Raw genomic sequence first — 27272 nt, forward strand, 5'->3', positions numbered from 1 at the left:
TTAGGAATTTGTTAACATTGGACTTGAAGACATCCAAGTTGTAGTCCGGAGGGAAGCAGGCAGACGGAACAGAGTTCCACAGGCGTGCAGTTCTAAGAAAGAAGCTTTATTCATGGAATCCGTGTTTTGATTTAGGCACAGATATAGAGTGGGGGAAATTTTTCACAGTGGATTCAGCTAGACGGGCGTTTTTCGTGAAAGATTGGCGAGGGGGGAGCCAGAGATTGGAGTTCAGACGAGCACCTGCCATGGAAATAACGATAAAACAAGGATAGGCTCGCAACGTCTCTTCTGTGAGAGAGAGGTTGCAGGGTAGAGAAAAGGGCATCCCCCACTAAGCCACGAAGTCTATTTTGTACTCTGTCAAGGCAGGATAGGCTGTTTTTAGCAGCTCCTGCCCAGATATGGCAACAGTATTCCATCCTTGGACGTACTTGGCTTTTATACAGATAGAGAATTGCATCAGTAGTGAGATATCTTCTGGAGCGGTAGAAGGATCCCACCATCTTTCCAGCGACCTTGGCAACAGACTTGATGTACGTGTTCTATTTCAGATCAGGAGTAAAGGTCAAACCCAGAAGCTTGTCAAAACACGGGGCCTCTCCAAGACGAGAGCCATCCATCACAATTGATGCCAGCTGGGGATCAGAGCGTTGATGATGTAAGGATAGGAGTTTGGTTTTGGATGCATTAAAGGTAACCAGCCACATCTTCCCCCACTGAACCACCCGCTCGAGATCAGAGGAGAGAGAATCAGAGAGAACTTTGTCATTTACGCCCTTTGATGTGTTGCCGTAGATGGTCGTGTCATCAGCATAGATGTCAACGAATGATTTAAGTATGTGTTTAGGGAGGTTATTGATGTAGATCAGGAAGAGAGTTGGGCCCAGCATTGACCCCTGAGGGACTCCAGCATTTATATTGCAGGCCTCCGATTTTTGTCCATCTACCACTACTCTTATGAGCCTATTGGAGAGAAATGATTTAATGATTGAGAAAACATTTCCAGTTATACCGTAGCTGGAAATCTTGTGAAGTAGACCCTTATGCCATACCTTGTCGAAGGCCTTTGATATGTCAAGAGCAATTGCCCTAGAAAGGAAGCCTTTGTCAAGAGATTAACTAATCCTGTGGGATATAACCGTCAGCACATCTGCGGTAGATCTTGCAGAGCGGAAACCATATTGTGTGTCACTAAGAAGGTTATTCCTGCTGAGGTGGTTGACTATTTCTCTATTTAATATGGATTCCAGCAACTTACTCATAACACACAGGAGACTTATTGGTCTGTACTGAGAGGGAGATGACTTATCACCTGAATTCTTAAATACAGGGCAAACTGATGAGGTCTTCCAGGGAGTTGGAAAGCACTTCTCCTTAAGGCAGTGCTTAAATAGTTTCGTAAGTATGGGAACAAGTTCTGGTTGAAGCTTTTTTAACACTATAATTGGGATGCCATCAGGGCCAGTTGCTTTACTGGAATCTAGGTTCTTGGTTAGCTTGGCGACCTCATGCACGGATATTTGTATGTTACCTAGCTTGTTCTGTGTTATAGGAGGAAATATGGGGAGTTGATGGCCTTTGTCGCATAGGGTAGAATTAGCTGCAAAGTTCTTGGCAAATAGTTTGGCCTTGTCTGACGCTGACGAGATGACCTCTGGTCCATTGATAATGGTTGGGATAGAACGCACGCTTCTGTTCAGGATCCTATTTGTTATTTGCCAAAACTGTTGGGATCCAAGCCGCTGATCAGCTACCTTGGATTTAACAGACTGGGCATATAGCTCTCTTGCATTTTTTATTACTCTTTTACAGTGGTTGCTGGCAGACCTGAAAGCAGCTTTAGTCTCAGTGCATCTATTACGTTGGTAGCCATGGAAAAATGATTTCTGTGCGCGATAGCAGCAGCACATTCTGGGAAGAACCATGGCTGGCTGTTAGGTTTTTGTTGGAATTTTTTAGATGGTACAAATTGGTCTATGCCTACAATTAACCATTTGGTCAGATCTGATACTACTGAGGACACTTCCTTTTTAAACATGGAGTGCAGAGGTAAATCAGATATGAATGTACGGAAGCTATCCCAGTCAGCCATAGAGTATCGGTATACAGTATGGTGGAGGGGTACGTCTGGGGGCTTCTTACATTTCGTTTTTATCTTAACTGATACGACGGAGTGGTCGGAGGATCCTAGAGGAGAATGAACGGAACATGAACATAGCTCAGGGGAAGTTGAGAGAAAAAGGTCTAAGAGGCTTGCATATTGACCGGGTGTATCGGGCACACGGGTGGGTTCGCGAACAATCTGAGTGAGGTCATAAGCAATGGCAAAATCATGACAAAACCTCGCCTCATCATCTGTCTTATTTGAATGGGTCAGCCATTCCACGTTATGGACGTTGAAGTCACCACAGATGTGGATGTTAGCCGAGGGATGTGAAGACAGTATGTGGTCTATTTTCTCAGATATGCTCTTAAAGATAGTAACTCCGCTGTTGTGGGGCCTATAGAGGGCAAATATAAATGCAGTGGTGTCAGCAAGTGCAACCCTGAAGCACATATAGGGTAAATTAGGATCTTCTCTAGAGATATCCCTGCCACACGGGAAGCCATCCTTAATGTAGGCACATATTCCATGCCCATAGCGATCTTGGGGGTCAGATTTAGCTGTTAAATTAGACTATCCATTAATTATGAACTCATCTAGGGAAGTGGTCGGCCCTATTCCAGTTTCACTTAGAAATAATATGCCCGGTTTCGTCTCCTGTAATTGGGTTTCAACCTCTGGAAGGTTGGAACGTAGACCCCTGATGTTGAAGAAGGAGACCTGATAGTAGGGGTCTACGTTGGAAGATGGGATTCTAGGTTTAATCGAGTTTTTATTCTGGAGATATTTCATGTTGAGGTTTTGGGAATTGTGGAATAGGTCGGCATACTTTGTTAGAGCAGTACAGAGAAGGAAAGTAAGAGAGAAAAAGACAGGAAAATTTTTTTTGTAGCCCACGAAAAGGTAAAGCCGTAACAATTACCCACTAGTATGGCATCGAGATGCCCCATCAGAGACTACTGCATGGTCCAGATCCACTCACCAAATGGCAATACAGCAGTCCCAGTACTTTGCGCCTGCTGATAGGACAGCCTCCTTAGTGGTTAATCCAAGGTTCGGGTCCCTGACTATCAGGCGGATAACGTCAGCCCAGACAAAACGTTTACCTCCAGCACCCTTACTAGTGACATGGCCACAAGGACAGACAGAGACAGAAAAATTTCCGACATCTCAGACTACTGGTCACCAAGTACTACCGACCTTTAAGCAGCTTTTTCTTCACCCTTTGTCAGAAAAATCACTCATTGAATGAGGACTGAATGACAAAATAGGAGAAGCGAGAGTTACTGGAGTTGCCGATAACACATCCACTGTATTATCTACTCTCCATAACATTTATTTTATGTCTACACTTGATAGCAATTTCGTCCTTTCAATTCGGTACATTCATAAACTTTAAAAACCCAACTTTCTCACTCATAAAGTACATAAATTTGTTTAAGAATCTACATATCTTAGTCTACCTTATGTTTATCCAGTCAATAATCTGATATATTTAACGTTTTTAAAATGGTTAAACACTTTGATTGTTCGTATTTAAATGTAATTTTGTGATTATATACTTTTAAAACAATGTGGGGTTTTCCTTATATAATATTTTGTGTTATTCTTGTTTTTAGAAATATATATATATATATATATATCTTGGCTTGGTAGACTATACTGTTATTTATAAATTATAATTATAAAATTTTTGTATTTGTTTTTATTATTTTCTTGGCTCTATGAGCAATCTTTTTTAAGGGTAGTTGATGTAGTAAGGATCCAAGGTTTTTGTACTTTCTTCTTGAGCAACATATATGATTCTTTTGAAAATCGATGGCATAACTTTGAGATTATATTTTATGTGTGTAAATAAGACCAAAACGTTTGTTATTTCTAGACATTATAGATAAAAACTATCAGAGGTAAAATAAATCCCAGCAAATATACAAGTCGTCGGACTCAGAAGAAAAGTGTAAGCATCATGATCGGCAGGAGGTTATTTAGGTAACCAAAATGGCTGGCATCCTACAAAAGTTGGTTCTTCATTTCAATTAACAGAATAAAAAGACGAAATCATCACACATCAAAGGCCACAGACAGAAAGAAATGAACCTTAAAAGAAATTAGTTGAGAAATCGGGAGCGATATTAGAAAACAAACCCCAACATAAAAAACTGACTGCTTTACGCATATATAATACACTCTCGAAGTTATGCTGTCAATTTCCCAAACAGTTTGTATCTTTAAAATCGTGAATAGATATTTACATAATTGTCATCGGCAATTCTGTATGCGAGAATGAACGTGATGAAAACGAAGACATGAAATGAAAGTGTTGTAAACTACAAAAAGGGCATTCAAGAAAATGGATGATCTTTCTAACTACATGCAGAAAGTTTCGATTCTAGAGAAAATGAACAGAAAAACAAACAGCAATCTAAAAAGAAATTTCTTCATTTTTTTTTCTTTCAGTGGTAGGCAAGTAAAAATTAAGCTAATATTTACAATAAACAAAGGAAAGAGAAAAAATAAAACAAAACCAATGCATAACCCCCACGTATATATATATATATATATATATATATATATATATATATATATATATATATATATATATATATTGATATCTAGTGTTTAAGAGAAAAGTGCTAACTTAGGTTTGTGAGAGCATAATATATTTCATATTACATTAAACTATACAATATCAGCCGTAGAGACCTTCAGTTTCAATAATAACAGGAAATTTCGTCTGATAGGCAGTTAAGTACGACGACATAAACCGCCTTGCAATCTGTCTAAGTAATGATTATTTATTATTTTGGAAATCGTTGGACCTTGAAGACAAAATAATGACTGAGTTTTTTGTTTATTTCGTTTTTGTCTCCAACGTCAGAAAAATTCCCAAATAACAAATGCTCACTCATTGCTCAGCTAGACTTAGTAGCCGTACAACTAGCGTGTATGGATCTTTGTTTTCTATTAAAAGATTAGGTTGCATTAGTAATTTAAATAAGTGAACCGTTTGGATGATAATATAGACGTTATATGCTTGGAAATGCTCGTCGACATATGAATCATGAACCTACGTAGAATTAAGGCATACTTTACATATGGAGTTCATTTTACAGCAACAACTGACGCTAAATTTTGTTTATGTGAACACTGCTAAGGTAAGTAAAGTGTATTATTATAGATATCTGATATTTTTTATTCATGTTTCTCATAAGATTAAAGTTATAGTAACTGATACTAATCAAGAAAGCCAACTTGGCACTTGCAGACATCATTTTATCTGGATCCCTTTTTGTCTCCTAATTTATTATTTTCTGTCTATCGAATAAATTTTCCTATTTTCCATGTAACCGACTGTGTCTATGGCTGAGATTTTATAGTATGAGCGCGCGCACACACACACACACACACACACACACACACACACACACACACACACACACACACACACACATGTTTACACATAACAGAATTTTTCTAATTAATTATGCTTTTATTATTTTTTCGATTATTCCAATGATATTTTTAATATTAAAATCAAAATAATTATTCTATGCTCCATATGAATCACAAACATTTCCTATTCTCCGTCCAATCATCTTTGAATAAGCTAAAGAAATGAACAATAAAATGGTATAATCAAGCAAAGGAATTCCGTTATTTTTTATTTATGCACACACGATATATATATATATATATATATATATATATATATATATATATATATATATATATATATATATAATTTCAGGTTTGAGATGTTCAAAAGTAGGGACTAATGAATACAACGAGGTTGTTAGATAGTACTCGATAATAAGGCCAAATATTTTTTTATTGTTTATTTTGAAGAGCTCAGTCTTTTCTTTTTTCTATGGCGTCGAATGGTTCAGAGTCGCCTGACGAAGTCTCATTGACTGAAACAGATGGCTGTTTGTAACTGTTTACCCTCGAATATATATATATATATATATATATATATATATATATATATATATATATATATATATATATATATATTATGTACAGATAAATGAAACAAATAGATATACAAAACAATACAATGGAATAATTCATAAAATAAGATCTTAATTTTTTTTACCTCCCCTTCACAAACACGCTTGTTACTTTCTTTCCTCCCCATCTTTTATTTCTTCCTCTCTTCATCTATCGTGTCTACATTTTCAATCGTAAAAAAATGTCTTTACTCAAGAAAATAGAGAAATTTAAAAATTAAAATCTCATCATATGAATGTATTGCATTGGTATATGCGATTTTTCCATTTGTTTTGTCTTATTTTATCCAAACGTTTCTTTCTACACACACAAACACATGAGAGAAAGAGAGAGAGAGAGAGAGAGAGAGAGAGAGAGAGAGAGAGAGAGAGAGAGAGAGTTATCAGACAAAACCATGAAAACGATAAATATAAACATTTTTCAGGAGTGAGATCTTTTTATTGTTTCTCTTATTTTGAGATGTCTAAAGATGAAATATAAACATATTGTCTTTCATTAACCGCAAATATGGAGGAAAAGAATGTTTAAATAATAATAATAATAATAATAATAATAATAATAATAATAATAATAATAATAATAATAATAATAATAATAATTCTTTAAAAACATCTATAGAAACTGAACATTGTGCAATATGCAGAACACCACTTCCAACTGTAAATAATAAGGTTGATTATATTTGATTATTTCACTCAAACGGTGCTCTTAATGAGTAAAACATTGATTATTACAATCAATAAATAAGACCTTACTCCTGAAAAAGTTTTAATTATCTATTTTACTGATTTTGCTGTACATGTATTTCTATAACACACGCATCATAATATATATATATATATATATATATATATATATATATATATATATATATATATATATATATTGAAAGTTGAGTGCAAAAATGTGGTTAATCACACAAATACAAAATCAAATTCATATGCACGATTAATATTGTTTTAGTATTTGTGTGACCAAACACCTTTTTGCACTTACATCTTGCTATCATTTTTTCAGATTAAATCCATTTGCATGCTGTTAAATTAAAGCAAGACTTTTATAGAACTACATAGTCATCCACTATTTCTATTCCAAAAACTCAACATAAAAAATGCTGTAAGATGAACAGAAATAAAAGGCAGACACACAAAAAAAAATAGAAATGAATGAAGCGAAAAGTAATGTCTGTACTTGAATCTGATAAATCAAATTTAAAATTAAACAAAAAAATTAAAAAAAACAAAATTGCTTTGAAATAATAATAAAAAATAATGTTTTATGCTAGTAATAAGAAAATATTAAGCAAGCTGCAGCTCTTTATATGGAATTTGTATTTTTATAAAAATGATTAAAGCTTAAAGCTGAACTTGAAAGGTTTATTTGCATTCTTTGAACACTCATTTTTTCCTCTTCTTTTTATTTTTTGATTTTTTCATTATTATTTTCTTTCAACCATTCCAGTTATATTGTTGTGATTTTTAACTCTGAAATATTATAACTAAATAAGATTGTTTTGGAGATGAGGAATGATAATTTGTATAGTTTAGTTCGGCCGATATAACCTCCGACTCTCAACAGTCGAACTCGGAAATATGTATAGAATTTCGAACGAACCCTTTCTTTAGTCCACAGCGTGAGTTTACTCTTGTTCCGCCATCCATGACCGGGTAGAAATCTTAAATAATTCATGATTGTATTCTTAGTATCGCCTGTACTGAAGACAGAACTGATTTACTAAGCACTTTTATCTGTTGTGCCACGATTCCTTGCAACATCTACTGAAAATTAAAGGTTCAATCTTTATTATGGACGATACTAAGAGTACAATCACTTAGGACTTCTATCCGATTATGGCTGACTAACGGAGAGCAAGCTAATTCCATAGATTAAAAAAAAACGCTCTGTTTGAAATTCTGTATTACTTTTGGAATTTAACATAAATAATCATGAGTTCGGATGAAGAAGGTCGAAGGTTAAAGCATTGTTAGAATAATATCCAAGATGAAAATAGTAGCTTGAATAATCCAAATTATCAATCTTCATCACAAAAATTTCGAAACAAGACGAACCTGATTAAATGGGCCGAAAATTTGTAAGAATGAAATCCAAAATCAGAATAAGTCCAATAATCCAAAAAACAGAAATATTTTCTCAAAAATTCCTAATGCTTTGTACAGTTATTCACTCATAAAAATGATTCACATAATTGGTATTTCTTAACAGTATTCTAAACTTGTTCTTTTATTTTTTTTCTTGATTATATGATTATCATATTGATTAAACTACAATTCCTCAGATTATAAAATCATTTAAAAAATTTTGATGTTTAAATTTTAGTCAGCGGCTCAGATTGTTATGTCTGTTTAATATGAGATAAACTCTAAATTTCCCAAAAGGCGTTCATTAATGCGATTTTTTGCACTAAACACCATTTGAAAAGTTGAGTAGGTCGTACCATTTGACATAAGCTCATATAGAAAAAAAACAGACAACCGTTCTAAAAATTCAATCCTGAATTCAACAAGTTCTTAAAGATTTCTTTTATGATCTACACTGTAAAACGTAATATTCTATCTATCTATATATCTATAAAAGTGAAAGTGTCTGTCTGTCTGTGAGTGTGTCTGTGTTGGTGTATATTTCCCTACACAATAACTCTGTCAATTTTAAGTCTACAGACTCGAAATTTGACATAAGGGGTATTGAGAATTGGGAAAATCTTTTTAATCTGATGTCGGCCAGAAATTTGACTGTCAAGTGGTCAAAGTTCAACGATTTGACCTTTGAAAATTCTACCAAACTCCTACAATTTTTGGTCTAAACACTTGAAATTTTATATGTAGGTTACTTGGACATGGATCAAACTTTTTAATTTGGTTTGAGCCCAAAACAATAAATGTTAATGGGGTCGAAATTGGGGTCAAAGTTTGAAAAAATTTGACTTCTGCGGTTTCTACCAAATTATTCAGCCAATTTTTGGTCTAAACATTGTAAATTTTACATAAAGTGTATGCAGATATAAAGTGTATTCAGATATAAAGCAAGCTTTTTAATTGGTTTTTGGCCGAAAGTATGACTGCCAAGGGGTCAAAGTTCAAAAGATTTGACCTTTGCGATCTCTAGCAAACTAATCTGCCAATTTTGGGTCAAAACATTTGAAATTTTATATAAAGGGTATTCCGACATATAGCAAGCTTTTTACTTAGTTTTGGGGCGAAAATTTGGCTGTCAAGAGGTCAAAGTTGAAAGAGCTGATCTTTGCAGACTCTACTAAACTCCTCTGTCAACTTTGGGTCTAAACAATTGAAATTTTTGATATAGGGAATGTGGAGATGAGTCAAACTTTTTAATATATATATATATATATATATATATATATATATATATATATATATATATATATATATATATGTGTGCACATAAAGTTATGAACAGTACATAAGGCTTAACTGATAGTATATATATATATATATATATATATATATATATATATATATATATATACGTTTTATTTTTTATTACCGTATTTTTCTGTTTAGTTACATTATTGTTTCAGCTACGCAACCGTTTTTTGGCCGTCGTGTAGCCTCCTCAGACTTTTACAGAAATGTTCGTTTATGGTGGAATGAAAGAGTGACTGATGTCAGGGGAGGGGTGCGAGAAAAGCGGAAAAAGAAGACACACACACACTGTATATGTGTGCATCCATGCTTAAGCACACATACTCAACTTAACACTTTAATGTCAATTGAGGTCAACGGGAGCAATGTGGGTGTATATGTGTGCATGTATACATATGCGCATGTGTTTACATGCCGAGGTGGAGATGTATATATGCCTGTGCGCGTTTCTTTAAGTGTATCTGTGTGTGTATGTGCGCATGTGTGTGCTCGCACGTACGGCCCCAGGCTAATCTTCTCAAAGCACTTAACAACAAATAAAAATCAAATAGATAAACCGAATTATAGCCCCCCCCGCCTCCCAACCCAAGGGAACACCGAGCAGGTCAAGACATACTTATCAAGAAATCATCTCACCAACGAGAATCCAACGACCTAAACCTTAGAACTCGAAATTTAAAGTAACCTCCCTCTTCCTACCCTTACATATCTCCCTCCCCCTCTATGTATCCGTATGTCCTTAGCCACACAACAGAGATGAACTTCCCAGACCCCCCACAACCACCTAATGTTCTTGAATTCCAAAACAAGCACCCCCTCCCACCTTTCCCCTTTTTCCCTTCTTCTTTTTCCGCTTTCATCGCACCCCTCCCCTGACATCACTCTTTCATTTCACCATAAACGAACATTTCTGTAAAAGTCTGAGGAGGCTACATGACGGCCAAAAAACGATTGCGTAGCTGAAACAATAATGTAACTAAACAGAAAAATACGGTAATAAAAAATAAAACGCATATTTGCTCTACAACAATATTGAGCACTTTCTTCAGGTTTTTATTAATTACCATTTCTACTTAACTATATATACATATATATATATATATGTGTGTGTGTGTGTGTGTGTGTGTGTGTGTGTGTGTGTGTGTGTGTGTGTGTGTGTGTGTGTGTGTAATGACTTATTGGGGGGGTACATAATTTAAATATTTCAATCATGAAGGGAAGACTTTTATAATTCATGATTAATGTTTAAAAATAAAGAAAAAAGGGGCTAAGAAGAAGAAGGGAAAAAATAAATGGAGGAGTCAGCTGACCTGTTTCGCCCTTGCTTTCTCAAAACTGTATCGAGGGATTTAAAAAGGGGAAATCGAAAACATTTAAAATAAAACTACGTTTTGTTATGGGTGAAAAAAAAAGTGGGAAATGATTAAATTAAAGCAACGTTATGATATTTTTCTCGAAGATCCTAGAAACTAATCACACACAAACCTCAGAGCCATTCCCTCTGTTTGCAAAGGGAAGGCTTTCTCAATCGAACGTGAACGATCACCAAGATCTTTAAATAGAATATTAAGTAAGCACAACTCAGAATTAAAAATGAGCACTCTCAACATGCAAATGCGGACGGTTCACTGCTTCATGGCACAGCTCAACAAAGTTCTGGGTTATGGTCTTTGGTGTAGTTTCAAGTAAGGGCCAATTCATGCCACCTCACATCTTCAAAGTCGGTTTGAAATTCAACACCAAAGTGTATTTGAATATGCCGAAGAGTGTGGTGATCCCCTGGTGCAATCAGACCGTGAGTGTGACAGCAGGACTCGGTGTTGGCCCACAAGTCCAAAGAGACCCAGGGTTCACTTCGGAAGGAGTGCTACAACTTTAAAATCTTCTCTCACTGCGCCCGCCTCCTCCGACCTGAACCCACTGGGCTACTTCGTCTGGTCATATGTCGCGAACATCACCAACATGACCTCCCACAACACCAAAGTCAGCCTGATCACTGCCATCCACCGAGTATTTACCAAGCTCTCGCCGGCACTTGTAGAAATATATATATATATATATACACACACTAATTTTATTCTATAATTATTATAAGAATAAACATTTTAGTATTCAAGAAGTTTAGACAAAAGTACATTAAGTGTGGACCTTTTACATTTAAATTAATTATTTTTTAAGTTTAATTTGGATTAAATTAAAAAAAATTTTATATGAATGGAAATTCATTAAATTCATCCACACATTATAGGATTGCAAAAAAAAAATTGTGTGTTGAACGAAAGTTTCAATAACTTTCTTGAGGCAAAATGAGAGAATGCAAAAAGAAAGCAGAAATTTGCACCAGAGTTTTTTTTTGTTTGTCTTTTTAAATTTTCTTTGATTATCTTCGGGCATATATTTCTCTTTTTCTTTCCAAAAAATGAGACTAGAATTTGGTTTAGTATCCACAAGAGAAAATATACAAAAAAGAAACAATCACAACACATACCTGAAGAGTAGCACCAGTTTTATAGAGTGGCATAAAGTGGCATCGTATGAACCACAAAAAGACATGTATAACAACCCTGATTCTTATATTTTTTTTGTATCAATCTAGCTTTGTATGGAATTAAAAGTACCCACCAAAAGTATAAATGATTTTATTAAAATAATGATGCAATTCAATTAAAATGAATTGAAAGCAGTTCATTCAAATTAAGTCAATTCTTTTTTCTTGCTTTAGATCTTCAATGCGTCTACATACTATGTGAAGTACTAAATAGATCATTTCCATAGTGAATGATCGTTTATGCAACACGGCGGATCTAGAGGAGTAAACCTTAAACTAAAAAACATGTTTCATTTAGCTTATGATAATAAAGTGTACAGGTTTGCTAAGTCGAATTCTTATCCAATCCTGAAGATGCCTATAGCTAGGTCCTGGATATGACCTAAAACTATATCTGATAGTGAGGCCCCACCTTGTGGGCTTTGGGGAGTGTGGAGCCACCCTTTAATTACCATTGCTCCCAGGTCCACTCTGACCCGGTGTGGTAGTACCTGTTAGGGTCCCAACTATGGGTTAAATAGAATCTGGCGTACAAAAAAATATACTCCATTAAAAATCCTTCCTCAAAATAACTAGATTCGGCTTTAGATAACCTGAAAAAAGGTTGATATGCCGTAAAACAAAAACAACCAACCAAGGCCTATAGCTAATACTCAAGCGTAACCTGCTAAACATGTGATGAAACACTAAAATCGATCCCTGGGCGGAGTTTAATTCTCAAGCATATAGTAAAGTTCTTTTGAGAGTATATCTGAATTTGTTGTGCAACTTTGGCATTTCCTTTAAAATTGAAACTTTTATCACTAAATTAGGTTACCAGTAAAGTCATCCATGTAATTGGAAGAGTAGATTTACAATTATCTCCCTTTGATATAATTTTCCTATTAGGTAGAGACCAAACTGATTATGTGCTCAGAACCCTTATAAGTAACATGATTATTAGTATTGTACTAGAGTGCTTTCTCCATAAATTTACTGTTAGTATCGCTGTAGTTATTCGCCTCCTCACAAGAGCATAGTTAAATAGAAGGTGGGGTTTTTATTTGATCTTCTCTCCCCAACATAATCAATGCGATTATCCACGTAAAATCTATCACAAATATCTAGGACTCTAATGTAACAATTTGCAGAATATTATATACTTTATTATTACTATAACAAAAAGAAAATCAACTTCTCAATTGCAAAAGAAGTGAATAAGCGAATAGCAGATCTTGGACAAACGGCTCGATATCCTATCATATTAAGCTATATTAATAATACATCATAAAATATACTTTGCTACAGTTTTACGGTGTCAGCGATCATCAGAAGCATATCTAATGCCAGATTTTCGAGATCAGTTAAGTGTACTTCTGATTATCGTTGAGACCGTGAAACTGCACTAAAGTCTTGCACCAAGTATATTTTATTATCATTAGTGTAATTAGACACATCAAGTGCATTAATCTCAAGATTTGCTCTCTTGACAATAAGAACTACTTACCGAGCTCTACCTTTGAGTTAAACTGCTGTACATGGAAGAAATATGAATAGCTTTTCAAATGAATGTATGTTGACTATTTTATGATATTGGTGCTATAAGAGGATTCAATTCTTTTTACAAAAGAACTTTGCTTTATTCTTAAGTGAAAATAAGCATTTCCTCCATCAGAGTGGTCCACAACTAGGGTAGCGCATATTCTATAAGAAAATCTGTTTCAAGGTAGATATCCTTCATAATATCGTACAAATTGTTTTAAATAACCAGCTCAATGAAGTTACTGAAAACGAATCCTAGTGGAATCCCTGATTATTAAAGAAAGAAAAAAAAACACGAATAATATTTATTTATATATGTATTACAAAAGATCAGATTAATATCGGTAACTATAGTTTCAAATTCAAAGGGGTTCTATGATTGGTCTCATTTACCAGACTCTCATCAGTTTTTGTTTGATATAAACGCTGAAGCAAGTTTGATAAATAGTCCTGTAATACATAATATATGTCATACATTATATCTATCTATCTGTGCGTGCGTGCGTGCGCATTTGTGTGTGTATATACGTATGCATCATAGACTGAATTTTCTTCTTTTTTTTTTTAAATTTTTACTCGTAAGAATGGTGCAATAAAATGATTCTATTATCTAACCCTATACCACTGGTTCTATATTTTGAATTTGTTGTATAATCATATTTTTTATTGATACTAAACCAAATGAACAAAGTCTCTGAAAGGAAGAAGAAAAAATGTCTAATAAATGGCAGATAATAAATAAGGAAAGAGTAAGGCAAAAAGAGCAAAAGAAAAATGAAACAAAAGGCAAAATATTTAAATATAAAAATTTAACCTGTTTGTACTAGACTGAGATAGAGCGAGAGGGAGAGAGATAAAAAGAGGAAGAGAATTTGAAAAAGAAAGATACTTAAGATGATGCTACATTAGGACCGTGCAATTTTATGTATTATTGTCAATTTTGTGTGAAAAACAATATCATTAAAAAATTTTTTACATGATTAAGTTTATTAAATTTACCAAGAATTCTGTATAAAGGATGATGAAAACCCCCCAAAATAAATTTCAATATGATTTCATCCCGATTTTTTAAATTCCATTTTAAAATAACCTTTAGTCTGTGAAAGCTCAGAATCTGAAATTTTTATGGCTTTAATAAAAAAAAATATTAATCCTAGTCGAAGGGGACTCGAATGCTTCATTTTCATTGCTACTACACCGAGATGACACCGAATGTCATTTCTTATACTTGATTGCTTAACTTAACTCTTATAATTAAGTGTTTTATCAAAGAGCCATCAAGTACCAATTTTGCCTCTTTGGTATGATTCGACTTCGGATTGAACTTCGGTCTCTAAGCCTATTAGCAAACACTTTAACCATTATATCAAATCAGCCAGTTTTAAGATATGAAATGATACATTATATTAACAAATTTATCTGGGCGATATGTAAAAGGAAAAGAGAGAGATCAATTCCACAAAAGGAGACTTATCCGGATATATAGTTTTGTGTCTTCATTTCATACTCTTGTATATGTATACTATTTTATATATATTTTATATATATATATATATATATATTGCCCAGATAAATTTGTTAATATAATCTGATTTAATTAAGCAAAACTTGCGGTCTGTCTGTTTGTAAACAAAATAGTAGCTCGAAGCGATAGGCAAATGCTTATTTAATATTTGATGAATCATTTGCTGGCACTGATCCAAAGTTCTGTAATTAAGAGCTGCTGATTGTCAACGAAATGGTTGTAGGTTCGATCCAAGAAGGGTGCTAGTCTAGCTGGAGTGATCCAACGAAACAGTACTGTATGTAGACGACTATGTATCTAGATAATTTTGCATATGCTGAATTTTTAATTAAAAAGTAAAAAGAAAAAACAAAGTAAAATATAATCTAGCTTTGTGATTTTTTTTTTGCAAAATAATTTATGCATTAAAGATGTTATCAATATGAAAAAAAATGAACATGATAATTTCTTTCACAGATTTCAAATCAGATTAAAGTAGGTCGATTGACTTTTTGTACAGACAATTAAGAAAAAAATAATGAAAAAGATGAATGTGAAAGAAACAAGATAATAAAAGACAGACATAACAAAACTGTAAGAAAATACAGAGCAGCACATTCACTACAACAGTGATAATAAGAAGACGAAGTAAAAGAAAGGATACATCACCGTTGTACGACCAGCAATGCTCTGAAACAATGAAAGGAGAGAAAAAAAAGGGAAAATCAATTTTTGTGTTTTCATTACTTTCTTTCCTTCTTTTAATTGGTTTTTCTTTTTTAGCAAGAGGTGCCAAAAATATTGAGGAGAAACAATGTAGTCGGAGATGGTGAGCATTTGAATATAGTAATAGAGAGAAAAAAAACACAACGTTGGTAAAAGGAGATTATCTTCATCGATCGCATCACCATCATCATCTTGATCAAGACATCTCCCACTTTGCTGAATAAAATTAGAAGGCAAAACAATTCACATGATCATCAGTTGAAGAAGAAGAAGCAATGAAAAAGAAAGAAAAAAAAGAATCATTCAAAGAAGAAAAAATTAAAAATTAAAAAAAGATTTTTTTTTTATTCAATTCTACAAGAAAACCAGAATAAAAATGATTAAATAAAAGCAAAGGCGGATAAATACTTATGTTTACTATCCTAGCAACAATACGTTGTGATATATTGTGAATGTGTTTTCAATTATAATTGTACAATCTGATATGAAGTGCTTGCATGTTCTGGATTTCTATTCAATTCTATAAACAAAATAGAAATAAATATAAGCAAATCTGTGATAATCGTTATGCAATTCTAATAATAAAATAAAATCTAATACAGTAGAATCCCGGGATACTGTGGCACTAGGATACGGTTTTTTCAGGTTACGATGTATAATAGCATGTTTTTCCGGTTCCTGATTACGGTATTTACCCCGTCTTACGGTGTTATTTATAATGTTATTTGATTATATACATGTGTATTATATACTGCACTGCATTTTGTTACTAATTTTAATGCTGTGTCCCGGGGTTTTACTGTATTAGACAAACAAGTTTTTAGATATTCTGGATTTTTATTCAATTTTAATAAGAAAATCATAAATCTTGTTGAAATCAAGGATTTCTACGGAAGATCGCACTGAATTCTTTCTTTATTCCATGGAAACTATTTGCTCTCATTCTGTCAGCCACAACTAAATAAAAGTTTTATGTCCACAAGAACCTGTGGTACAACAGATAAAAGTGTTATTAATAATCAGTTCTAAGTAACAGTCTTCTAGAAATTAACGGTTCACTCCTTAACATGGGCGATACTAAAAATACACATTACTTGAGACAAATATATTAAGTTAAATATAGTGTTCTGTTTGAACTTCCATACAGATTCCCGAGTTTGACAAGACATGCCTGACAAAGGTCGGAAGTTATATCGAATGAAACACTGAGAATAACACCAAAAAAAAAAAAAAGAAAGGTAATCCAGATAATTCCAAGAATACAGCTGATCAATCCTTATTACTATTCTAATATCAAAACCATAATAAATATATTCCCATATTAGTGCAATGATGATCTAACCTATTATGTCACTGTATGGACTCGTCCAGGCATTATGTATAGAACAGAGGATAAGCAGTCTTTCTATAAAATACTATTATGTATTTCGGTATTTTCGGTCTCTTGTAAATATGCCTCCGTGTTGTCTTATTTATTATTGGTCCTTCAACGTTATAAAAATTATAGATAAATTATTTAAGTTTAAAGGAAAACTTCTAATAAAAATACTAATATAATATAAATTATGAGTTGAGCCTAGCATTTTAGACAGCCATCTTGTAGTTAAGAATAGTGTTGGGATTAATGAAGAGCATAATGTTCTTCATGGTCAATATTAAATTCAAGAAACATTTGAGGCAATATAAATACAAGAAACTCATAGTATCATGGCATACCTTCATTTTAAAAGTGAAAAGTATATGTGCTCATGGCTTAACGAATAAAGCACCTAGTAAAATTCAGTTCTAAGCGATAATCTTTTGAAAGTTCAAACTTCAGTGCAGACGATACTAAGAATGCAATTGCGAGTTTCTTAAGATTTCTAACTGATCATGACTGACAGAACAAGAACATGCTACCCCGTGGACTAAAAAATGGGTTTCATTCGAAATTTTGCAGATTCCTCAGTTCGACAGAAAAATCCCTGATTTTGACAAGATGCACCCAAAGAAGGTCAGAGGTTACCCAATTGTGAGAATCGCACCCAAAATGAGAACAGTAGTTTAATAAATACAAATAATACAAATTACCAATCCTTATCTAAAAATTCAGAAACAAAATTTCTAATAATATGTACGCAATATCAAGTTTGCATAAAATTTAAATTTCTCATTTACATTTTTAGAGGAGATTGTAAAAGAACTGATAAATCAATATTTAAATATCACATACAGAACTGGTGTAGCTTCACTACAGTTATCAGCAATGAAGAAGTTAACACTGGCCAATGAAGAGATTTATGTGTAGAGCGTCCAACAGAAACCACTTGACGAATATATAATACAGAAGCTCAACGGTAGTGCACACTGATCACGTGACATTTTCAATTATCTTTATATTATAGAAAGTACACCTTCTGGTTACAAACAAGCTCGTTTTACCTGCAGATATTCAGACTAGATATGCTTACATTTAATTTTTAAAAAAATCTTCTTGATTCAGAATACTCAGGAGTTATTTCCCTTTGATAATATTCAAGTTATCTCCTCCTGATCTATAATAGCTATTGAGAGAACATACACTCTACTTCTAGAATTCAAAAATATAATTCCACTTCATGGTGGGTATTTAGAAACCTAATTCAATCGCTTTCCTGGTTGTATTTCAAGCCGGCCAGATGCAGTTCGACTGCACATACTGTTTGAGTGCATCTCCATCTTGACATGTTCGTTGCAAAGTTTATGTCGTTGCTCTCAGGTATCTTTTGATCACAGCCAAATCAGACTCTCAGAACAGCTCAACTCAAATGTGAATAATATTTATTTATACATTGGCCTCTTTCTAGTTGTTTACCCTGACAATACATGTTCTTTACTGATTGTGTCGAGATAATTTATCATAACCTTTTTGTTAATAAATACTTCTTTAGTTTTCACTACGTTATGTACTTCTTACGTTTGTTTATAAGAAACAGTCTCTGTGAGATTCTGTTCCCTAAAGCCAATTTCTCACAGAAGAGATGTTGCTAGTCATTTTCTGCTCTATTCTTATTTTTGTGCTAGGTATTTGACGAAACCCCAATGTATGGTTCCTTCCCTCCTGTAAATTATTCACAATACAAACATGTCTAACTACAACCACAGTTAATAATTTTCCTTCGTCCTTCTGTGTACTTAAAGCCTAAACAGAGCTTTCATAAGCAAAGCTTTCTTTTTTCCTAGAACTACATGTCACTGGAAAACAATTCTTAGGGCTGCTTTCCAGCTGACTACAAAGTTGTCTTTTTCAAATCCAATTTAAACAAATACTTATTGAGCCATTCTTTTAAATAATAAATTCTGCCCAGTTTCAACCATCACATTGTTGTTTTACCATCCACATAACAAACTCATTAACCCTTATCCCCAGATAGCGTTTGGGTCTTGATAAGTGGTGAACTTTTAGTAAAAATGTGTATGTATATATATATATATATATATTATTTCTGTTACACACCTATATTTTAATTTTAACAGACATATTTTTTCCAGAAAGAATATTAACTGCGTTCATATCTTGTAAAAACATATTAACGACTATATGACGTTATTAAAAATCTCCCTCTCTTTAACAACGCAAGCTACCCTCCTTTTTTGAATTTCCAACGTCTTTTCTGTTTCTGAAATAAAACAGCGTCACACTTTGCACATGAAAAATTTTCAAATATTTGTACTGGTCTTTTTGTTTTCTTAATCTCATTCATCCAAAGGAAGTCTCAAAATAAAGATGAAACGTTGATGAACACATAACTCAGTTTGTTCCTTTATATATATATATATATATATATATATATATATTCAACTACTTCTTAATTGAATAACGATTCTTTGTATTCATTACAATGAAACACACGAAATGTTGATCATCTGTTTGGAAAGAATCTAAACTATGTGGTCACTACAAAAATGTCGAAATAGAATATCAAATTTTCTCATTTTTGACTGACGATATCAATATAGATAATCTCATACAATTCGAACGAATATCGCGTTTATATTTGTTATGGCAATTTTATAAATCTTATTAAAACTTGAACAAATGAGATTAAAGAGGTAAAGTTCGAAATAGCATTTATTTAGATTTGTCCTCATAACTCTATAAGAGGCTCTTTTTATTAATGTTTGTTAATCAGTCTGCCCCATTTTTACATGTATATAGATACGAATACAGTTTGTCACACTTACATTAGACAGAGCAATATTATCACTGAATAGATTGACTTATCCCCAGAAAACTAGTTCTTCTTTGTGAAGGTTTCTTAAAGACAATTGTGTAGAGTGTTAGCTTCATCTACTTTGCTAATTGATATATAGATCATTTGAATGAAACACGTAAATTTGCAATGTGAATAATTATCGTCAATTAGAGAAAAAGGCTGATAAATAATAAAAGAAGCATCACGATAGATGTTTGGTTTATCTAGAATTATATGAACATCTTGATTGCTTTTCAGAAAACATTTTCATAATGATAATGCATGAGTGGAATGATAATCATTTTGATGTTCATAAATGCGCAATACGCTATATGCGTGTGTGTGTGTGTGTGTGTGTGTGCGCGCACGCGCGTGTGTGTTCCTTTCATTCCGGAGAGACAATAGATACCTTCTGTAATATTTCTTGCATGTGGAAGTTATAATGAGCCAAGAGTTGCATAATCTTCAACCGCACATCTTATTAACCAGCATTAAAGAAGTCTAGTGACAAAGAGAAGCACAAAACAATTGGAAACAATACGTTGGTGAGCAGAGAAAGACTGCTGTTTTTCCAGTGTTGCCTTTTCAAAGACCAGTTGCACAATCAAAGCTTGAGGGTCTAGTTACCCTACTATTTAATTCATAGCAAGAAGGAGAATATGGCGGTTCATACCTTTCTTAATTTTAACAGACATATTTTTTTCCAGAAAGAATATTAACTGCGTTAATAATGAAAATGGTGCAGTGGCCCTGATAGAGTTTAAACACGTTCTAGTTGATCCACTTTAAGCCTCTCTAATTAGTTCTATCCAAACATTTTCCTTTACCCGTGTAACAATTCACAATTACACTAAGGAACGACCACGTTTTTATAATCTAATTTATTTAGTCTGAAATTATCTAAAATGCCTATTTCACCTACAAACTTTAACATTTTGCAACAAAACTTGAGGATCCTGCTGTCTTACTTCTCTTCGCAGATTATATATATGAACTAGCAGGGTTACCTGGTTTTGCCCAAGACAAAACGAGTAACATATTTCTATTAAAAGTTATATCCCTATTTCTCTCTTTCTCCTTCTATAGGTTTTCCACTCTCTCTCTCTCTTCCTACCCCCTTTTTCTCCTCTGCTCAACCCATCTCTCTCTCTCTCTCTCTTTCTCCCCCCTCTCTCTCTCTCTGTCTGTCTGTCTTTCTCTCTCTCTCTAGACAGACGCACACATACAGATAACTTTCCCTTATATAGATTCCTCAAGGAATGGGTAGACATAAGGGAATTAAGTCCTTGATAAAAATTAACTTTTCTTAAGCTTTTCTTCGGACTAAGGTAAAGGCAAACAATAAACTCAGAAAGAGTGGTTTTAGTAGTGCGCTAGAGACATCCATGATTTTATTTGGATTATTTTAGTAGCACTCTAGGTGGGAACAATAAATGTAAGATTGCAGTATTACATTTGATGTGTGGTATATATCAATCCAAAAGTGCTCAGCATTCAAAATAGCGCATGTGCATTTAAACGCATTAAAAAGTCTGTTTAAAAGGTTATTATTGTATGTTGTTATACTATTCTATACAAGAAAAGATACTTTGCATTGTTCGTGAGTCAGTGCTTAATATTCTAGATAAAGCAATAGTACATTTCACATGTGCTATATGCTTATTGGAGAAGGAGAAGATTAATAATATATTGAAACCTACATTTTGTATATTCTCCAGCAATTCAACGTTGCCCGGGAATACACTAAAATAAATATAGGTTTCATTATGTTATAAAAAAGGAAGGGGAAAGATAAGAACTTCGATGTTACCCGGGAATAAATTAAAACAAATATAGATTTCATTATATTTTTGAGGAAGTTTGTGAAAGAGAAACTTGCTGTTGCCCGGGAGTAATAACTTTAAAAACTGAAGTTTTGTGCTTGTTTCTATCAACAGTATTAACAGTTTTACCATCTTCCACCTACCTGTAATCTCAAAGAATCTTCATACTAAATTTGGTATAACTCTAACAAGCAGCTTTGGAGCCTATAACTGAGAAAATATACCAGGTTATAATAAAAAGGAATAAAGATGAAAAAGTACTTTTTTTGTTTTCTCTTTCTATAATGAAAGGAAAGCATAAATTATGTGAACCAGTGATCCAAATTATATTTTTGTTTTCGAATCTTTTTCAAAAATATATTTACTATCCATCAGGTACTAAACTTAACAACATTAGTTAATGGTAAAATAACAATTTAATCCTAAATCGACTGTCAGTAAGAACGACAAAAAACCAACAGAAATCGACATTTATTTCATTCTAATAAATGTCAATGCAGTCATGTATTATTAGTAGTATTTATTATTAATCATTATATTTACTGCTAACAACAAAGATGGTTCTAATTTTAATTTGATGCTTGGAACAATGATGGCATCAACCTGAAAAATATTCCAAATCGAATAAAGTGTTTTCACTTTTCAGGAATTAAATTAAATTACAGTATGTATTGTTCTTAAAGACGTGGTACAATCCACAAGAAAGTTTGGTCTTTCAAAATGAAATATTGATTTTGTAGGAAGAAAGCTACCAATGATGAAAATTGAGAAAGTTAAAAAATAAATAAATAAATCAGTTGAAATGACAAAAAGTATAGAAATCTATACTTGTCTTCATGCCTTGTAAGTCGTGGCTTATTCTACAATTAATGACAATGAAAACGTACTAACCAAGATGCACCATCGCTAGTAAGCTGAATAAAGAGTTTACAACAGAAAACGAATAAATATTTTCAATTTATTTTATTTTATTTTTAAATGTATTTTTTTTTATAAAAGAATAGTCAAGGTAAGTAAAATTAAATGCCCTTTGTTGCAGATGAATTATTCAAGTGGGTGGGAGGGGAGGTCAGCTTATCTTGGAAAGTACCTCGAAAATAATAAATATTTGACATTTCTATTTGAGAAAACATTTTAAAAAACTATTTCATGACTTTAAAAACTTTGGAAAGAAACCATTCAATTCTTTCTCTGTAGTAATATACTACCCCTCTCTCTATCTCTCTCCCTCATATATATATATATATATATATATATATATATATATATATATATATATATATATATATATATATATATATAGACAATAGTGGAAATTGTCTAGTCGTTGCCTGGGAAAAGTGAAGAACCCACAAAAATGATTCCAACCGTGAACCTCATATTATTATGTTTAATTTCTGTAAATATTAATTTTTTTCAACATTTCATAACATATGTATGAATAACATAAGTATAAATAACACGTATTTGATGTTTATGGATGTTGGGTGTTAAGGCAGACTCCAGTAGCTTCAAATTATTTAAACTGATTTACGGCCAATTATTTAGCTCATCGCACACGTTATTTAAGATACATACCCTTTAGATAAGATTCTACCATAGAAAGACAAATCTCATTATAACATTTCTATCAACTTTATTGGCCATCTTTGTTGTAGTGTAAGTACAAGGCAAATGAAAGATAAGGTAGTTAATGTCCATGAGTAGGGTTCAGACAGTTGAATAAATATCCTGTTAGTAGTGACAAAGATTAAATAAAGCAGTAAGTTGCAGGTGTCTAATTATTTTTTGTATTGATTTCTTTTATAACATCTAATAAAAGAAGAATGCTTCATTTTAATATCAATCATAATAATGATAATATATATTACACACACACACACACACACACACACACACACAGGGTCAAGTTAATAGGTTGCCTTATTTGACGAGACCCGCTGTTTTCATATCAGATATCTGCAATCTTGTCTACGATATAGGTTCATTCAGTGCATTAACGTCATTGATTGCTGAAGAAATCAATCACCTGCTCAGCAGGAGAGAGACAGTCTCTAAAAAACTGCCACAATCGCTTTGAATCTACATGGCTTTAATTGGTGTTAATTCATGAAGAAGCCGCCATGAAAGATCAAATGCAAAAAGATATTTCGTGCATTGATGAATGGCACAAATGACGAAACTATAATAATACATCTTATTGATGTATTCATAAAATGATTATGATTTTTATCTCCTAATGAATGTATTTTCTTAATGGTGGCACGCGATAACCATTTTATTTGAAATGATGTTGGCGAAGGGGTAAAAATTGAAACCATTTATGAGAATCATTTTTGAGAGCATTACGTTCTGATAACAGTAAATAAGGACTCAAAATGATAACATTAAATAATTAGAACTGATTTTATTCAATCTATGATTACAGCGAAAAACACTTATAAAAAAAATTACAATAGGAACTGTTGCTATTGTGATGACATTTTTCATGGAAATCAAGGCATGAAGCCACTAACAAGAACGAAAGATAATTATTGCAAAAACAGAGATGTCTATTAGCCTTAGTCTTCAAAAGATTAAGACGATAGGTAGGAGGAAAACAGTCAACAGGAAGAAAGTTCTAGAAGCCTGCAGTTCTTGAAAAGAAGCTACTGTATTAGGAAACCGTATAACAATGAGGCATTAAAAAAGGAAATTGATGGAGACTGCAAGACCAACGATTTAAACGAACCGAAAAAAAGGAAGCAGACAATTCTGAAGAGCACACACAATAATAGACAATAATAAACACACAATAATAGTATTTATAGAAGAAACGAAGGTGCTACTTATCTCTGCATTATTTCCAGTCGTCCTAGACTTCTCTTTGCCATTGGAAACAAGTAGTGCCAATTCAAGGGAAATGTGATAGAATATTATGTAACTCTTGCTTCTCAATCACATACGCAGGGTATCTATTACAGGGGCTATCCATTGTCTTTCAAGACTGAATGAAGATAATGAGAGAAATTACTAAATAATTCGATAATTGTAGTAATGCTGATATGAGCAATGTATTGTATGCACAATCGAAAGCAGCTCATGTCATTTTACCGGATGTTTACCTACAACCATTTGTTAGAGATAGCCATGCCAGTCAAAGTGACACCAACTTGTGCACTGTATCTGCAGTGGAAAAGGAATGGTGATTATCTCAAACAAGTGATTGCAGACAAACATCTGATGCAACAAAGTGAGCTGCTTTTGATTATGCAAATGACTGGTTTTGCTGACCAATCAATCACGTTCTCAGCTCGATATAAGCAGTCAGTTCAGTGAATACCACGCTGTTCAGTTGTAGCCAATTCACATTGTTAGTCTGCTCCATGTTGCAATAATCAATGTTTTCTGAAGATGGTGTTCATTTGAAAACTTGCAAAACTTCATTTAGCAGTTAAAGTTTGTCAGTTAAAGGTCATTGGCTTTTTGTAGATCCTATTTGCTCTCCTGCGGGAGTCAGGGTACACGTAGTACCTTGACCCATTTTTATTTTCAACAGTGATGAATATCATATCTTTATTTGGAATATTTGGATTTTATTCTCACAATGTTTTGGCTCATATAACTCCTGACCTTCTTTGGATGCATTTTGTCACACTCTGGAATCTTTCTGTCGAACTCGAGAATGTGTACAGAATTTTTAGCATCATATTTACAATAATTAATTTTTTTTTAATGGAAATCGCTCTAGACAAAACATGAAGCTACTAGATGTAATGACGTAAAAATTTTAAAAATTTGAAAACAAGTCAACAATAAGTGTTAGATGGATTAATTCCTACCCAGGAAATAACAATTCTTCCTCATTTCATATACACATCACTCATGGAATGTGAGGACTAAATGACAAAATAAGGAAAGCAAGAATTACAAATTACAAGACTACCAAAAGTAAAACCAAAGTCCACTTTTTATGCTCCCCTTAAATATATTTTTACCGTATGTTACTAGTTTATATTAATAGATTATAATTTATTTGTTAGTGTTCATAAATTCCACTTTGAATGAAATATGATACTACCAGTTGGAATAACCGTCTGAAATCAAGTTCGTAACACGTGATCTCCTTGCTAATAAGTGTAAAGGGATTGCTAACTAAATTACTTTCAAGCATTGAAAAACATTTTAAAAAATGGGCATCTATAAAGCTATCAATTTAGGACATTCTTAATCGTGTGTAATTGCCTCCTTACTATAAAGATTCACAAAATTGTAAGCCATTTCAATCCTAACAGGTGGAGCATAACCACATCTTAGGTCATTATTAGAATCCAATGTTGATGTAAAGAAATAGCCATGTGTTAAATACGTCATTTCTGATTTTTTTTTAGATGAGACTTGGTTATTTGTATTCTTTAGATTTATCGGACTATTGTTCTCATCTTCAGTGTAATTTTCACAACGTTTCGGTAGATGTAACCTCCGACCTTCTTCAGGTGAATCTTATTGAACTCGGGAATGATTCTGTCATACTCGGGAATTTGGACGGAATTTCGAGTGGAACCATTTATTTATTTCACAGGGGGTAGCATGTTCTTGTGGACCACCAGCCATGGTGATAACTAATTCGCAAATGTATTTTTTCGGTTGCCCACACTGAGAAATGAACCTTCAATTTTCAGGAAAATATCACTTTTACAATTGATTTTTCCAAGTACTCTAAGCACTGAACCTCGAGCCCTTGTTAAATACATAGTTTTTATTAAAAAACACAGCACAATTTGCAACCATAAACATATTTCTTTTATTCACTGTATGATGTAGTAAAACCGTATTTATTTATAAATGAGTCACGATTTATCAAGGCTAAAAATCACTCAAGTATAAGGGTTAATGGGATGGATATATTTTGAATGATGATGAAAATAATGAATGGAATGAATAAAATTTAGTAACTTATGATGATTATTTATGGCACGTGTTTATGCCCTGAACCAATGCAGTTTGAAGGATGTTGCAGTATAATAATGCAAAGGACTGCGTCAAAAAAGCGTGAAAGTGTTGTATATTACACATGCTTCAAAAGCATGCAAAAAAGAAGAAATTAGCATGAGATTTCTTTGAGGAAGCAATCTTGTGACAACGTGTTCCATAGATCAGAAGACTATGGGAAGAAACTCTGTTCATCGAAGTTCTGTTTGATGTTAGCCATAGGGTGGAAGAAAGAAAACTCCTTTGTAATTATGGTTTTAAGATGAGTTCTTGCTTTAAAAGTTTTACAAAGGAGATCCAGATATTCGAGCTCAGCAGAGCAGCTTCCATGGAAATAACAATAGAGTAGAGAGAAACCAGCCAAGTTATTTCTTCAGAAAATTGGTATGTAGATATCATCGCTCTGTAATTTACAATTTGATTTAAAAAATGTAAAACCACCCTGC

The 27272-nt window shown here is 33.1% G+C and overlaps 1 protein-coding gene across 3 annotated transcripts in view; it reads right to left on the reverse strand.

The window, feature by feature from the left end:
- LOC145246041 (Kv channel-interacting protein 4-like) overlaps positions 1-27272 on the reverse strand; it is a 362502-nt gene that overhangs the window by 123079 nt on the left and 212151 nt on the right. For 2 of the 3 annotated variants that reach the window (XM_080107880.1, XM_080107881.1), the window contains exon 3: positions 15762-15782. The exons of the other annotated variant lie outside the window; for it this stretch is intronic. In XM_080107880.1, the coding sequence (XP_079964006.1) occupies positions 15762-15782 (21 nt within the window). The remainder of the gene's footprint in view (positions 1-15761; positions 15783-27272) is intronic. 3 annotated transcript variants of the gene reach the window in all.

Source organism: Euprymna scolopes, chromosome 23, assembly GCF_053919585.1.
Source record: "Euprymna scolopes isolate OS-2025 chromosome 23, ASM5391958v1, whole genome shotgun sequence".
Classification (NCBI taxonomy): domain Eukaryota; kingdom Metazoa; phylum Mollusca; class Cephalopoda; order Sepiida; family Sepiolidae; genus Euprymna; species Euprymna scolopes.